Raw genomic sequence first — 15,196 nt, 5'->3', positions numbered from 1 at the left:
AGACACTAAATTAAGTTTGCACCTTTCACTAGGAGGAACTTGTTTCAATATACACACCCTGCAAAATTACATTTTATATTGAATATTCAGGCAGGATATTAAGATTACATAGAGATGGAACATTATGAAATTGCCAATATAAAATAAAAATGGTAATTTCACATTTCAATCAAATATGTTCATTTTAATCATGGAAATAGAGATCTCAATGAAATCAAATTTGATAACTATGAATTCAGTTCCTGGGGTTTCCTAAATGAAGTTTAATGCTTCAACTCTTTACAACAATATGCAAATTCCTAGATTTGGTCACATTAGCAGCAACTCCATAACAAAATTAGCATCTGGACACTTTTGTTCTCTACATGTGTGCAATTGTACTGGTGACTTTAAAATGTCCAGAAATAATAAACCAAAGAACTCAATGCTTCATAAAACAATCTTGAACAAAGTACTGTAGACTATTTTGCCCTCAACTAAGGCACCTAAGTGTACTGTACTATCAGGTGTACAACTGCAGTATTCAAACACTTGGCAGCCTTCCTCCAAAACTACGCTGGGTATGATTCAGGCTAATTCTTAATATTTATGTGAAGCATCAATGTCAATCCATATATTAATAAGTCTGCACATAAGTTGTAATGATGTTTGATCATGCCCACCATAGTGATTTGGAACAATAGTCAAATAAACTGGAACTTTTTGGATTCAAATTTCACAGCATTCATGACTGTAATTGTTTGTCAAACATACCATGGGATAATAAGAGGACTGTGAAAATTTTCTCATACTATGATTACAAAAAAAAGATTTTAGTCTCTGGAATCTTTTTCCCCCATCTTCAATGAAACATAATTGACATATAACATTGTAAGTTTAAGATGCACACTTGATGCACTTATATACTGCAAAATGATTGTCACCAGAGCCTATGTTACCTTGTTTTTCATGTTCCTTTAAGTTTGGCCTTGCTGTCATTGCATTTGAAGTAGCAGTCATCTCCTCAAGTCTTTACTAGCTGTCTATGGAGGAGTGATAACTTCCGTCGGTCCTGCTAGAGACTGAGGTTATTTCAGACATTCCACAGGTATACACACACCTACTCTACACTTCTTGCTACCTCATGTAGCAAAACTTTTAAGCTTGTATGCCTTCTCTGGTCCTGCAATGCACCAGGTGGAGTGATAAAAGCCTCTCTTCTGTTTTTCCAAAGGTGGCACTAAAGCAAGTTTGTGGACTTTCCCTGGCCTACAGATTCAGCCAGCTTTCTGCATGTGCTTGCTAGCTATCTAGGAAAGCTCATTCACTGCTGCCATCGGAAATATGCAATGCAAGCTGGCCACAGGTCAGGGGTGTGTGAGTGAGGAACCTGGAGTGCTGGGGGTTGCCCATGAGCCAGCTGCGGGGAGGATCCATGGGTGATGCATTCCCAGCAGCTGTGGACGGGCTCCTTGACAGACTCCGCAATGTTAGTAGGATCATGTCCCTTTAATACTCTCCAAGAGTGTATTCAATAAATGGTGTTAGAAGAATTAATTTGTGTAAAAAAATGAAATTAAACCATCTTCTTACACCATACACAAGAATAAACTGAAAATGGATTAAAGACTTAAATTTAAGTCCCAAAACATAAAAATTCTATAAGAAAACATAGCCAATAAAATCTCAGACATTTCCCATAGCAATATTTTTTCTGATATATCTCCTTGGGCGAGGGGGAAAAAAGGAAAAATAAACAAATGGACTACATCAAACTAAAGTTTTTGCACAGCAAAGGAAACCATCAACAAATGAAAAGGCAACCCACTGAATGGGAGAACATATTCACCAATGATACATCTGATAAGGGGTTAATATCCAAAATTTACAAAGAACTCATACAACTCAACACCAAAAAACCACCAAAAAAAAAATCCAATTAAAAAATAGGCAAAGGACCTGAATAGCCACTTCTCCAAAGAGGACATACAGATGGCCAAGAGACATGAAAAGATGCTCAACCTCACTAATCATCAGAGAAACGCAAATTAAAACCACAATGGATATCACCTCACACCTGCCTGATTCAGAATGGCTACCATCAATGAATGAACAAACAAGTGCTGGCGAGGGTGTGGAGAAAGGGAACCTCATGCACTGTTGGTGGGAATGTAAATTGGTACAGCCACTGTGGAAACATTAGAGTTTCCTCAAAAAATTAAAGTGAAACTGCCTTACAACCCAACAATTCCACTTCTGGGAATATATCCGAAGAAATCCAAAACACTAATTCAAAAGAACATATGCACCCCTATGTTCACTGTGGTTTTATTTACAACAGCCAAGATTCAGAAGCAGCCCAAGTGCCCATCAGTAGATGAGTAGATAAAAAAGCCTGGTACATTTACACAATGGAATAATGCTCGGCTGTAATAAAGGAAATTTTACCGTTTGTGACAGCATGGATGGACCTGGACAGTATTACGCTAAGTGAAATAAGCTAGTCATAGAAAGACAAATACCATATTGTTTCACTTATTATGTGGAATCTAATGAACAAAATACACTAACAGAACAGAAATAGAAACAGATTCAGAAACAGAGAACTGACCGACAGCTATCAGAGGGAGGGGGTTGGAGGGTTAGGTGAAAAAGGTGAAGGGATGAAGCAAAAAACCCCAAAAAAACGAAAACAAAAACAAAGCCCATGGGCACAGACAACAGGATGGTGATTACAAGAGGGAAAGGGGGATGGAGGGAAGGAGGAGAGGGCGAAAGGGGGGGTAAATGGGGACAGAAGGAGACCTGACTTTGGGTGGTGAACACACAAGATACAGGTGATATATTATAGAATTGTACACTTGAAACCTATATTATGTTTTTAACCAATGTCACCCCAGAAATTCAATAAAAATTTTAAAAAATAAACACCAGGTTTTTTTAAACAGAAAATATTGAATCTCTATTATAAACAAAGAGCTTTTTCCATCCTCTACTAAACACTCAAGGAAAAATGACAAGCCTAGGATTAGCATTCAACATTTAAATAACATGTGTCTTTGCAATATGTTATGAGCTCCCAGATGAAGAAGCACAAGAAGAGTCACCAGACATACAGCACACAGCCGCATCACTTCTAAATGATGCGGAAGCCAAGATTTATTCGAGGAGGAAAGTAAGTAACCTAGTGACTTTCCTCTCTTCTACGTCTGTAATCTCCTTTATGCTTCTCTTTCAATATGAAAGTCAATGGAAGGTAAATTTTTAGCAGAAAAAAAAAGTAATATTATCCAATACAGGTAAATATAAATTTACAGCAACTACCTGAAAATTTTGCTTTTAAATAGGCAATACATAAGCAAAAATAATTTAAAATAAAAGACAAAATAAACAAAAACAACATTCTTTTTTTTTTTTTTTTTTTTTGGAAAAACACTATATATGCTATAGACTAACCACCACAATTTTGTATTAAATATTGTAAAGGTCTCCTATATTCTGATGTGTTTTTTTTTAATTTTTAAAAGTTGTCATTCATTAAATATATTTTTCTAAAGGAATACTCCAATATTTTGCATTTCAAATATTTTAATAGTTTTATTTGGCAAAGAGAAGCCTAAGAATTCTTTAAAAAACATTTCCAGAGGGAAAACCCTTTACCATAAAATAAATTTGTGTGATTTGGGAGGACAAATCTCAGATGTATACTTTTTGACATATGTGCCAATCTTACAATTAATACAAAAAAGATAAAGTTAGTTGAAATATTTTAAAAATGTAAAAACCATTGCAGGCAACATAACTATACAATCTTGCTGTAAAAGTACTTATATCAAATTCTGCCCAAAATATTTATGCAATATAGTAAATTTAGTTCCTCGTCACCCTTCACTGCCGGCTGGCTTTTCCATTTTCTGTTGTCTCCATTCTGAAAAACAGGAGGAAAAAAATGAGTAGGTAAAACAAAGCATTAACTATCCAGATATTTTTCCTCCTTACATAATTTTCATATGAAATTAAACTCTAATATACTCATCAAGCAGAAGAATATCAGCACTTTAGGAAAGAACTAAGGTTAGGCTTCCTCTACTGCAAGGGGGGGGCGCCCTTCTCCTGCCAAGAGCCATTTAGATATTTATAATATCATTTGCGGGCTATACCAAATTATCAACTTAAAAATTAGCTATGAAAAAAGTTCCTAGATTTATTGAATTTTGAGTCCCGCCTTCAGCTGCCCTGGCAGAGCCAGACCAAACGATTTCGGGCCAGACGCTCCCCATCTGCTCTACTTAAGCCTAACTTCCTCATCTTGTAGAATAATGAAAATTGAGGCCCAGAGAGATTGTCTTTCCCAAGGTTTCCTTTCAAAGGCCACTTTTTTCACTATACTTCCACAAGCAAAACTAAGAAGAAAAACTTCTGACATTCAGTCAAAGATTTATTTCCTTTTTCACTAAAGAAGTTCTTTTACCAACACATTATTGATAGGTCTTCTAAAAAGAGAGATTAAAGTAATCAAACCTGAGATTTATTCAACTGAAGTAAATATTCCTAATATTGTATTACTTGATCAGAAAATAGTTTTCCTCCATTATTTTATAGAGTCAGTGCTACATACTAAGTTTTCTCTATGATTTTTCCCACTATAATGTTTACTGAGCAATGAAAACAACTGCTCTCAGAAGTAAATACTTTCAGAGTTACAATCACTATAATCATGTCCTTTACAAGTACTAAGAATCAAAGAAAGTAGCTTTTTTTTCTTTATAGGTAATACATATCAATTCACATTAGTAATAAAAATTGCTGAACATAAGCAGTGTTCATTATATTTTAACTTATTATAAGGCAATTAGCAAAACTAATTTCTACAATAAATAATACAAACCCATTTTCTTCTTTAAGATGTTGATATAGCTCAGCTCTATTATTAACAGAGTTCAAACGTCCCGCAAACTCCTGATGTTTTCTAGAGTTGGCAGTATTGATTCTATTACTCCACAAGGTTAACAAGGACACTGGCCCTGGTGTTATAGTTGAAAGAAGAGAAATATACAAATTTTAAAAATGCACCTTTAATTCTATTGTTTTCTATAACTAAAGCGATATCAGCTTCCCCTAATTGGGGGTCCTCAAGCCACCTACTACTTTGGTGATTTGCTGGAAGAACCCAAATGACTATATACAAAGTTAAAGTCACAGCAAAGAGTCATTACGGCAACACAGTAAGGATGTACAGCCAGATCAGTAAGGCAAGACTAGAGGAATCTATTTGCTCGCTTTCTACGCTCTCTTCCTCCAGTGAGGGTCCACACAGAGTGACTTCTCCCAACAGCAGCAAAAATGCAGCCACGTATGTATAATATTTCTGCCAGGAAAGCCCATTGGAGACTTAGAGTTGAAGGTTTTTATTGGCTGCTGGTCCCAAAGGCCTTCTCTGCCCAACTACAACTACTAAAATTCCAGAGTCCCAGAAGGAAAGCAGGTGGTTCAGTTGAGATGAAAGACAAAATAACTTCATCACTTAGGGAATGTTTTAAAAGCCAAGTCCTGCCCCCGTCCCTCTGCAAAAAAATAAAAATAAAAGCCAAGTCCCCAGATGCCAGCTAAAGGCCAAATTTGCAAGCAGGCTCTTCTAATGTTAATAGTGGCAGGCATGCTATGATAACTCTTTTCTGCACAACATGAAAAGGCAAAAGGGCTAGAATAGCCAAAACTACTTTGAAAAGTAGAAAAAAGACAACTCACTATCTGATTTTAAGACTACTTGTAGTGATAAGGAATAGTATTGTAGTGGCAAAGGACAGGCACATAGACCAATGGAACATAAAAGAAAACCCAGAAAGAGATACCCACATATAAAATCAATTGACTTAGAGATAAAGGTACAAAGGCAATTCAATGAAGAGGAGATAGTCTTTTCAACAAATGCTGCTGGAGCAATTAGGATGTTAGTGCAAAAATATGAACACTGACCCATACTTTGCAACTTATTTAAAATAAAACTCAAAATGGATCATAGCCTAACTGTAAAATCTAAAATTACAGAACTCCTAATACATTAAAAAAACTTTTGTGATGGGTAATGCACAGATTTCTTACATATAACACAAAAAGCATAATCATAAAAAAATGATATCTTAGACTTCATCAAAATTAGAAACGCCCAGCCAGGAGTGGCTCAGCAGTTGAGCATCAACCTAGGATCCAGGAGGTCGAGGTTCAATTCCTGGTCAGGGCACATGCCCAGGTTGTGGGCTTGATCCCCAGTTGGGGATGTGCAGGAGGTAGCCGATCAATGACTCTCTCATCACTGATGTTTCTATCTCTCTCTCCCTCTCCCTTCCTTTCTCTGAAATCAATAAAGATATACAAAAAAATTAATTAAAAAAAAATTAGAAACTAGTGTTCTGTAAAGGTTATTGTTAGGAGGCAAAACCATAGAGCAGGAGAAAATATCTGTAAATCATATATCCAACAAAGGCTTTGTATCCAGAATAAATTCTAAAAATTCTCAAAATTCAACAATAAAAAAAACAGCCCAATTAAAAATAATCAAAATATCTGAATGAATCCTTCATCAAAGAAGACATACAGATGGTAAATAAGCAAATGAAAAGAGGTTTACCATCATTAGTCAGGAGAGAAATATAAAATAAAACCACAATGAAATACTACTACATACCTATTAGAAGAGCAAAAAGCAGTTCATTAGATAAAACTTAGAAAATGAAACATAAAGGAGGAAATACAATTATCCATAATACCACTGCCCTAACAACTATAAACATTTTAGTCTTTTTTCAATGTCAATCTATATCAATAAGATTACATTTTAGTTTTTCTGTTACTGCATCATATAGAGAAAGCTTTATAGATTTTCTCCAAATCTATCCAGAGTTCATGTTTTGAATAGCCCACCTTTACATGAAGAGCATACAGCAGGCACACTATTCAATTTGGAGAGTCCTAGGAGGTCATTTTCCAAAGCAGATGAAACTGAGGTTTAATAAAAGGCCCATGTAAGTTGCCAATAAGAAGAGACACGCAACTTAGGTTGTAAAGAGAATGCAAGAAAAAAACAAGTTTCAAGTACCAGCCTTGAATAGAAAGATTTTAGGTCAGTGATTCGTAATCAAGTTGCTTCTCATATGGGGCCCTCTATACAATGTTTTCAGGGTGAAAGACATCAGGGACTTATTTAATTTAATTATAAGTGATAAACTAGTATATATGTGTATAAAAACTTTTTTTTAATTAAAAAAATTTATTGATTGCTTTTTTTGAGAGAGAGAGGAGGAAGGGAGGGAGAGGAGGAGGGAGGGAGGGGAAGAGAGAAGGAGAGAGAGACAGAATCGATTTGTTGTTCCACTCATTCATGCATTCATTGGCTGCTGCTTGTATGTGCCCTAAATGGAGATGGAGTCTGCAACCTTGGTATATGGGGATAATGTTCTAACCAACTGAGCGACCTGGCCAGGCCTGATAACTTTTTTTTAAAAAACAAAACAAAATGGAGATCATGGTATATATGGTTTTATTCCCTGCATTAAAAAAAACAAAAAAAACCCCACCCCACTTATATATGATTGGGTTGTAGTAATAGAGCAGTAAATTTTTAAAAGCCCCTGCCTTTCATTTCAAAGTCATAGTAGAGAAAAGATATCAATAAGCAATGTCAATGCAGTACAAAGTGCTATCACGCCAGTAACCCTGGGATGAAACAGAAGCACAGAGAAACACCAGACATCTGTGAAAGGAGGTCAGGGAAATCTCTCCTGAAAAAGGACTTGCTTAACCTGAAGTCTAAATAATATACAGGGTGGGGCAAAAATAGGTTTACAGTTGTTCGTATGGAAAATAATACAATAATTAATAAATAACAATACAAGAATAAATTCTTTTGTGTACTCAAACTGTAAACCTACTTTTGCCCCACCCTGTACATTAGCAAGAGAAAAGAGTGGGCATTTGTGGCAGTAATTATCCTTGGGCTATATAAATTCTACCCTATGGGCACACCATCATTTAGTCATTTTCTTATTAATATGTGTTTTGGTTGCTTACAACTTTTTGCCACTATAAATAATTTTGAGTTCTATTTTCCAAGCAACATTGAAGCATTGTTTAAACCTAAATTTCTCACCCTAATCAATAGTGACATATTTTTGCATGTGAGAAGTAGGATAATTTATCAACACATTTATTTTCTGAACCTCCTGGCAAATGACTGAGAGGCAAATATGATAAGATCACCCTTAGCTCTGATTTCTGGAGAATATTGGCCTGTAGAGCACTATGTACGCTACAGCAGAAGTATATAAAAAATAAGCAAGCCTACCTCTTCCCTAAGATAAGCTGCCAGTAATTGTAATGTGGCCAGCCCTGAGGTCTTATCACCTTAGGAGGGGCATAATGGCAAGAAATCAGACAGTCCTTTGTCATACTATCCCATCTATCCCAAAAGAACTAGATCCAGTTTCCTTCAAGATAACTAAGGTCTGCAATGATTTCAGAAGCTCCCAAACCCAAGTTATATCTTTGATGCTTACAATTCCTTCAAGAGGAAATTAATCATTTCAGCTTATAAATAAGAGCCAAAAGACTTTATAATAAAAAAATATTACTTAAAATACCTTTACTGATACTCATTCACACATTTTAATTTATTAATATATGGGTGATATTAGATCTTTCCCTAAATCCAGTAAGGGTTTAGGGAAAAGCATTTGTCTTCAATAACCTAGCAGTTAATATAGTGTCAGGAACATAAACAGATTCAAGTCTACATAATTAAAATTTCTTAAAACATAGACTTTTTAGTACAAGTACTTATTTTCCAAAGGCTTCATTAATGAAGGCATGACACTGCTTTTTCTTTAATACCGACAAATATATTTACTGCCTATATTTTCCAAGGCTATAAACAAAGAATCTCCTAAACAACAACAAGAACAGCTAGCAGCTTTTCCTGATATACACAACAATATTAAATAACACTGTACAAAACAGAACTAAGTTGAAAAGCTTTTTACAACAATAGTTACCACAGTTCTACCATACCTTTTGATTTTTCTACTGGTGGAGTTTCATCCATCTCAACAAGGGGCTTTTTGTTTGGAGGTTCTGGGGAATCAGGCGAATCTTTGATAATTTCAGCTTCAGCCAACTCTTCTTTCCCACGTTCTAAGATGCCTTTTAATCTTTTAGGGGGACAAGTAATAAAATTTAAAGTTTAAATTTTTAGAAATCTAAATGGTTCAATAATTAAACTAGACTTTGCAGATCAGTCTTAATAAAAGACAGCTGCTCTCACAAAGTAAACCTAGAGACGAATTAGAAGCTAAATGTCAATCTAAAATCAGGTAAGAGAACTTAATGAATAGAACACAAGTTTCCCCTTTTCATCATAATAATGTAATAATTCAGTAATGTAGTTAGCTGTAAAATATGAAAAAACTGAGAAAATTTTAAGCTAATATTAAAAAGATGCAATCTCTGGAAGAAATGTCACAATTTTAATTTTTAAGGATATGGACAAAATACTATTTCAAATAACAAAAAAAGATAAAGTAATTTACTATCATTTGTTTCCTAGTTTATGTGCTGTGGATATGTATTTATATTCCACAAGTTAAAAACTTAACTCCAAGCTTATTTTGAATTTCCCAAGGGAACAAAAACACTTTCAAAATATACAGACGTGTACCTGAATAACAGTGGGCTCTGAATGAGAACTTTCCCCCACTTTAATTCTTCTTTTCCCCCCACTCCCCACTTCTTAATGTGAGCCAATTCTGTTTCAGAAGTTTGGTGGCCCTAAGGAAGAAGTGAACTTCTAAAGTCAAAGAGAAAAAAAATGTTCTATATTCTACTTATTTTTGGATGAAATATGATTTCTAGAATCAGCTTCAAAATATTCCATGCAGAAGTTGGATGGTGGTGGTGAGGAAAGTGGATGTGAATATATGTGAAGCAAAATGTGCTATGAATTGATAATTGTTCAAAGTAGATGATGGGTAAGGGTGGATTCTACAGTAAAATAGATGTTTGAAACTTTTCATAATAAGTTCTGATTTATTTTAAGGGACTTACTACACTGTCATTATAATATTTACCTGGTTCTTTGCCTGATTTCTGTCAAGAAGGCAGAAGATGAAGTCAGCTAATATGCTAATACAGTATGATTCTTTCATTTATAAATCGCAAACTAAGGAAAAAGATGAACTATTGTGGAAGGTTTTCAGAATTAGGACTATGCTTTTCTGCTGTACTCCCAAGGGCATCTGTGCCTATTTTGTAGCAGCATCTTCCACATTATGCTGTAATCACTGACTTACTTGCCTATCTCTACCACAACACTGTATGTTCTTCCAAGGCAGGGATCTTATGCTAAATGCCTGGCACATTACAGGTATTCAATAATATTTACTGAACAAAGAAATAAAACTATGTCTTTGATATTCATAACACATAAAGGAAATACTGACACCAAATGTCCTGAGTTATAATTTCCAGAAGTTAACTAGGATAAAAATTAAACACTATCTTTGCCCCTAACAGTAAAAAAAAAAAAATCATACCTCTTTACGCCTAAGATCTTTTAGACTTTAAGAATGATAATCTCAGTTATAACTTGAATAAATACACATTAAATGAACTTCTATTAAATAAAGTTTGAATGTCCTATATGCAGAATGGGGTATGCCAAAAAGCACCACGGCGCTACATTCATATCGACAAGTCACCTCTCTGAATCTTGCCAAGACTTCTCCTGTTCATAATCCCTCACTGCTTTCTCTGACTTGTCCTCCTTGTCCTCCCTCTTTCTTCCTCGTTTCTTCCGTTCTTCTTCTTCGGGGGGTTTGCTCCTACAGGCCATCAGACATTCCAGCACCCTTTGATGTTTCTCCGAGTTATTGATATGGGCTCTCACAAGGGTTTCTAATTCATTCCACATGATACGGTATTGCTCATCTCTGAAGCAAAGATTTAAAATAACAATCTTAGAAATACTCTTTAAATAACATTAAAATGTCATGTGCTACTGGTAAAGTAAAAGGAAATAATTAAACACACACTTCTTTTCCTATAGTTAATAGTACAATTTTAAGTTACAATGTATCCAGTTCTGCTATTCTATATCATTTCATCTCAATCAAATGTATGTATATATACACACCTGTGAACATATAATTTACACATGGAATAAATTAGCTTAAAAAACAGTATGTATCAAGTCAATGTGATATACCGAGAGAAAAAACTACCTTTTAGGGCCTTTTCCTCTTGTACCAACTGTGGAAATAGGTAGAGGATCATTTTTTCTTTCCATATCAACTAAGTTGTATATTGTTTTTTGACAGTTTAACACATCTTCTTCTGTCAAAGATTCTTTCACAATAACACTGGCTAATGGAACTACCTGTTACATTTTTTTAAAAAAGAAAAAGAAAATCTGTCTTGAAAAACAAATATCAAAGCATCTAGGCAGAACTTGAATTGATTTTAAACATCACTGTGGTGAGACAATGTATAACCTTCACTTCAATTTTCTGTTACTAATTATTTAACTGTAGCAAACTCATATATTTCATTCTTTGCTTGAGAAATGGTATCTAAAAAGAATTTATAACTAATCTAGAAGAAAAGTTGAAATTAACACTTACCGCTTGCATGTTAAAAATGGTGGTTTGTGAAATAATCATAGGCCAGTAACGGGTGTGTTTTTCTAACTGATCTTTTGCTCGTTCCAAAGGGATCTCAAGACTTCCATCGATTTTATATCTGGGGTCTAGAAAAGGAGTTAATCTGTTTTCCCTCATAAATTCACCAAAATCCTAATGATAACCAAATAAGATAAAATTAGAAACTATTTTCTAATGTTTCAGTATGGATTACATGCAACAGTCTGTTTCCCTGATGTCTTCTGTCCTGTGATATATAACAAAGCATTTTCTCTAACAGCTCCCCCTCTCCCACCCACTGATTTTTCTTCACTTCTATAATTTAACTCTTTTATATCACATACAGAAAAAACAATTAGTGAATTACATTAGAATACCAATTTGCTTACTAGAAAGCTACCTTGACATAACATTAAAATGTCAACAGTGGTTACCTCTGAATAATGGAATTATAGATGATTTATAGTCTTTCTTTTTCTTTTTAAAAAAGATATCTACATCTCTAAATTTTCTACATAAATATTAGTTTTCTCCTTATTAAAAAAATGTAAAAATAATACAGAAAAGCCCAATCAAAAACAATTACTTACAGTATATAACACTTTGGTTTACAAAGTACACTTATATACATCAATCACATTTAATTTCACAACCACCTCAAAAAGAAGACAGTGATGAAATATGAAGTACAAATTAAGGGAGGAGGAGTGAAAAATTAAAATCAGAAGAATATAATTTCTACTAAAAACAGACACAAATTTTCTTGTATGCACCTTTAAAAAACACAAAGATTTAGTGTTACTTCAAAGTAGCAGCAATCTAACTACTGAAATGTTTGCGCTTGCCATTTAAATGACTAGAAATAAAGTTCCACCTAAAATATTAGTTCAAATCAATTTCTATAATTCCAGTATGTCAATGCTATTCAGATACTTCTAAGTATACAATGAATACACAGGAAAGACTACATAGTGATAAATAGCTCTTTTGAGCAAGTACTGAAGGAAATTCACCTAATTAAAATAATCAACTACCCAAACCCCTTTCTGTCACAGATCTTAGCATATAATAGGTACTAATAACTACTTGCTGAATGATGACAGACTCAAATAATAAAATTTATAGATATTAGAGTCTTACTGTAATCCGGTAGTCTGTAACTCTTCCTCCACACCCTTCACTAATTGAAGGCGGATCTTCTAGAATGGATCGAGAACTGCTAAGGACGTGCAAAAATATCTCTCCTCCATGGCTACTAAGCATATGACTGATAACTTTGGAACCTGATTTTCGTGGTTGTTCCAATAAAACAGAACGACCTGTCAAAAGTAATGAAATTCAAATGGGCTCTTATTTTTTCCCTCTAAGGTTTATGTCTAGATTTTTCATTTTATTAACCCTCATATTTTAACCAGCATTGCTAATTTAGTATATCTCTGTTTCAAGTCCAGAAAGTCTGAATTCTAGCCTTAGCTTTCTCTTTGTCACTCCAAGCTTACATAGTTATACAGGTGGTTTTCCAAAATAAATATAGTGGTCTTTAGTATAATGTTTGGTTATAGTCTTCATTCAATTACAAGTTCATATAAAATTTTTCTCTTGGAAATCAGGAAGAAAAATGAGACAACAGTTGGATAACTCTCAAGTTATCAAAGCTATAAAACATTTGGGGAAGAAAAGCCTCAATCCACTTCCACAATACCTACTTATCAGCACTATTATCATTTAACTACTTCCTATTTCACATGACCAAATGTTATTTAATCTGGACTTTACAGTCTGATAATCAAATTGTGCTTAATATAACTATGAAATTAATCTTATGATAAAGGCTGGATAACTCATCTTATCAGTGGTTCAAAAACCTAGTTGATCAGAAGAATTACCAGAGAAACTATTAGAATTTGGTTTTCTAAAAAATTCTTTCAGGCCCTGGCCAGGTAGCTCAGTTGGTTAGAGCATTGTCCTGATACACCAAGGTTGCAGGTTCAATCCCTGGTCAGGCACATACAAGAATCAACCAGTGAATGCGTAAGTAAGTGGAACAACAAATTGATGTTTCTCTTTCTCACGCTCTCTCCCCATTCCTCTCACTCTAAAATCAGTAAATAAAAATTTAAAAAATAAAACTAACTAAATATTTTCACACAGGAAACCACAGATTTAAGGTCATGTGTGTAAGAATAATATAGTATAATATTAAAAATATGTTTATGACAAAGGTATAATATAGTGTTCAAAGAGAAATAAGTCCATATATACTTTGTAATTTAAAATTCAACAGGCCAAGATAAATGGCCTATCTTATACTATCTTAAAAAACAAAACAAAACAAAAACCCATGTAGACTCTAATGTTCAAATTTTTAAATTAAAAATAATAAAAAATGTATTAAATAAAACTTAGATACAATAGCCTAAAAGACATAAAGTCATCTAATTTTTAAACATTAGTAAAACTAGTGAAGGGTATTTACCATTATATAACTTTAAAACAGTTTTGGGAAACAAAACGGTTAAACTATGTTGAAAAAATGGCTTTTCCAAAGTTCACAATTTCACTTGTAATAATCTCAGTCAAAACAATTAAATGATGAAAGTTACCATTTAGAAGAAAATTAGTAAGGCAGGAGGAAGGTCTACTATTTACATCTACAGGTGAAATTCGATAAGCGCCAGTGCAATAGTGTAATTCTGAAATAGAAGAAAACACTGATTTGAAAGAATATAAAGAAATATTTCCACAAAAGAGAAAAAAACTTTACTTGAATCCATAAAATAATGAAAAACAAAAATTCAAGATGAAGCAAATTAATGTGCCCTTTATAACACTTTAAGAAGCTTTTACAATACCTACCAATGTTATTTGTCCTTGGTGTGCACCATTTTAATGTTATTGTTTCTTTAAATGAGCCTTCTCTACTGCTACCACCTAAATGGGTATCACCTTTAAAAATAAGTCAGAGAAACAGTAACGTTACATTTAAGACCACAAACTTCAAATTGTTTACCCAAGATTTCTAAAAGAGTTTAAATTTTATAAAATATCTCTGGGAGAACCTCATCTTTTTTATGAAGTCTCCCAGAAAAATACCAAATAGAATTTGGATATTAGCAATGATAAAAATAAGTATTTAATTTTCCTCCAAATTTCTCATTAATTTAATCATCTCAGTCACTGGACTGAAAGTCAATAGCAAAATTTTTTTAAATTTCAAGAATCTACAATTGCTCCCCTCAGACACCATTAAATAATAAAATAACATGGCTAAGTACTTAAAGAAAGCTTCAGGAAACTAAAATGCACAACTAATTATATTGAATCCTAATGAATTTCTGAGAAGAAACATAAAATGAGGGATCTAGAAAGTAAATATATAACATATAACAGTAAGCAGTTTTTGCCTGAATGCAGTCTACAGTAAACAGATATTAATAAAATAATAAGGAATAAATGCAAAACTATAATGTTGACAAAGCTCTGAAGGAGATACATTCAGTGCTATGAGGGTCTTTGCAAAGAGATTTGAC

The 15,196-nt window shown here is 33.7% G+C and overlaps 1 protein-coding gene across 2 annotated transcripts in view; it reads right to left on the bottom strand.

Annotated features, from left to right (window-relative positions):
• Nucleotides 1–3,405: 3,405 nt before the first annotated feature.
• INTS13 (integrator complex subunit 13) overlaps nt 3,406–15,196 on the bottom strand; it is a 24,676-nt gene continuing 12,885 nt past the window's right edge. The window contains exons 9-17 of one of the 2 annotated variants that reach the window (XM_081130415.1): nt 14,523–14,612; nt 14,270–14,359; nt 12,807–12,985; nt 11,649–11,819; nt 11,250–11,404; nt 10,728–10,958; nt 9,043–9,182; nt 4,868–5,003; nt 3,406–3,907 (exon numbers count right to left, since the gene is read on the bottom strand). In XM_081130415.1, the coding sequence (XP_080986541.1) occupies nt 3,868–3,907; nt 4,868–5,003; nt 9,043–9,182; nt 10,728–10,958; nt 11,250–11,404; nt 11,649–11,819; nt 12,807–12,985; nt 14,270–14,359; nt 14,523–14,612 (1,232 nt within the window). In that variant the 3' untranslated portion in view covers nt 3,406–3,867. The remainder of the gene's footprint in view (nt 3,908–4,867; nt 5,004–9,042; nt 9,183–10,727; nt 10,959–11,249; nt 11,405–11,648; nt 11,820–12,806; nt 12,986–14,269; nt 14,360–14,522; nt 14,613–15,196) is intronic. The other variant, XM_081130416.1, reaches the window with a different exon arrangement.

This window comes from Miniopterus schreibersii, assembly GCF_964146895.1.
Source record: "Miniopterus schreibersii genome assembly, chromosome: 2".
Classification (NCBI taxonomy): Eukaryota; Metazoa; Chordata; class Mammalia; order Chiroptera; family Miniopteridae; genus Miniopterus; species Miniopterus schreibersii.
Note: the sequence above shows the minus strand (reverse complement) of the source record. Positions and strands in the feature narration are given on the sequence as shown.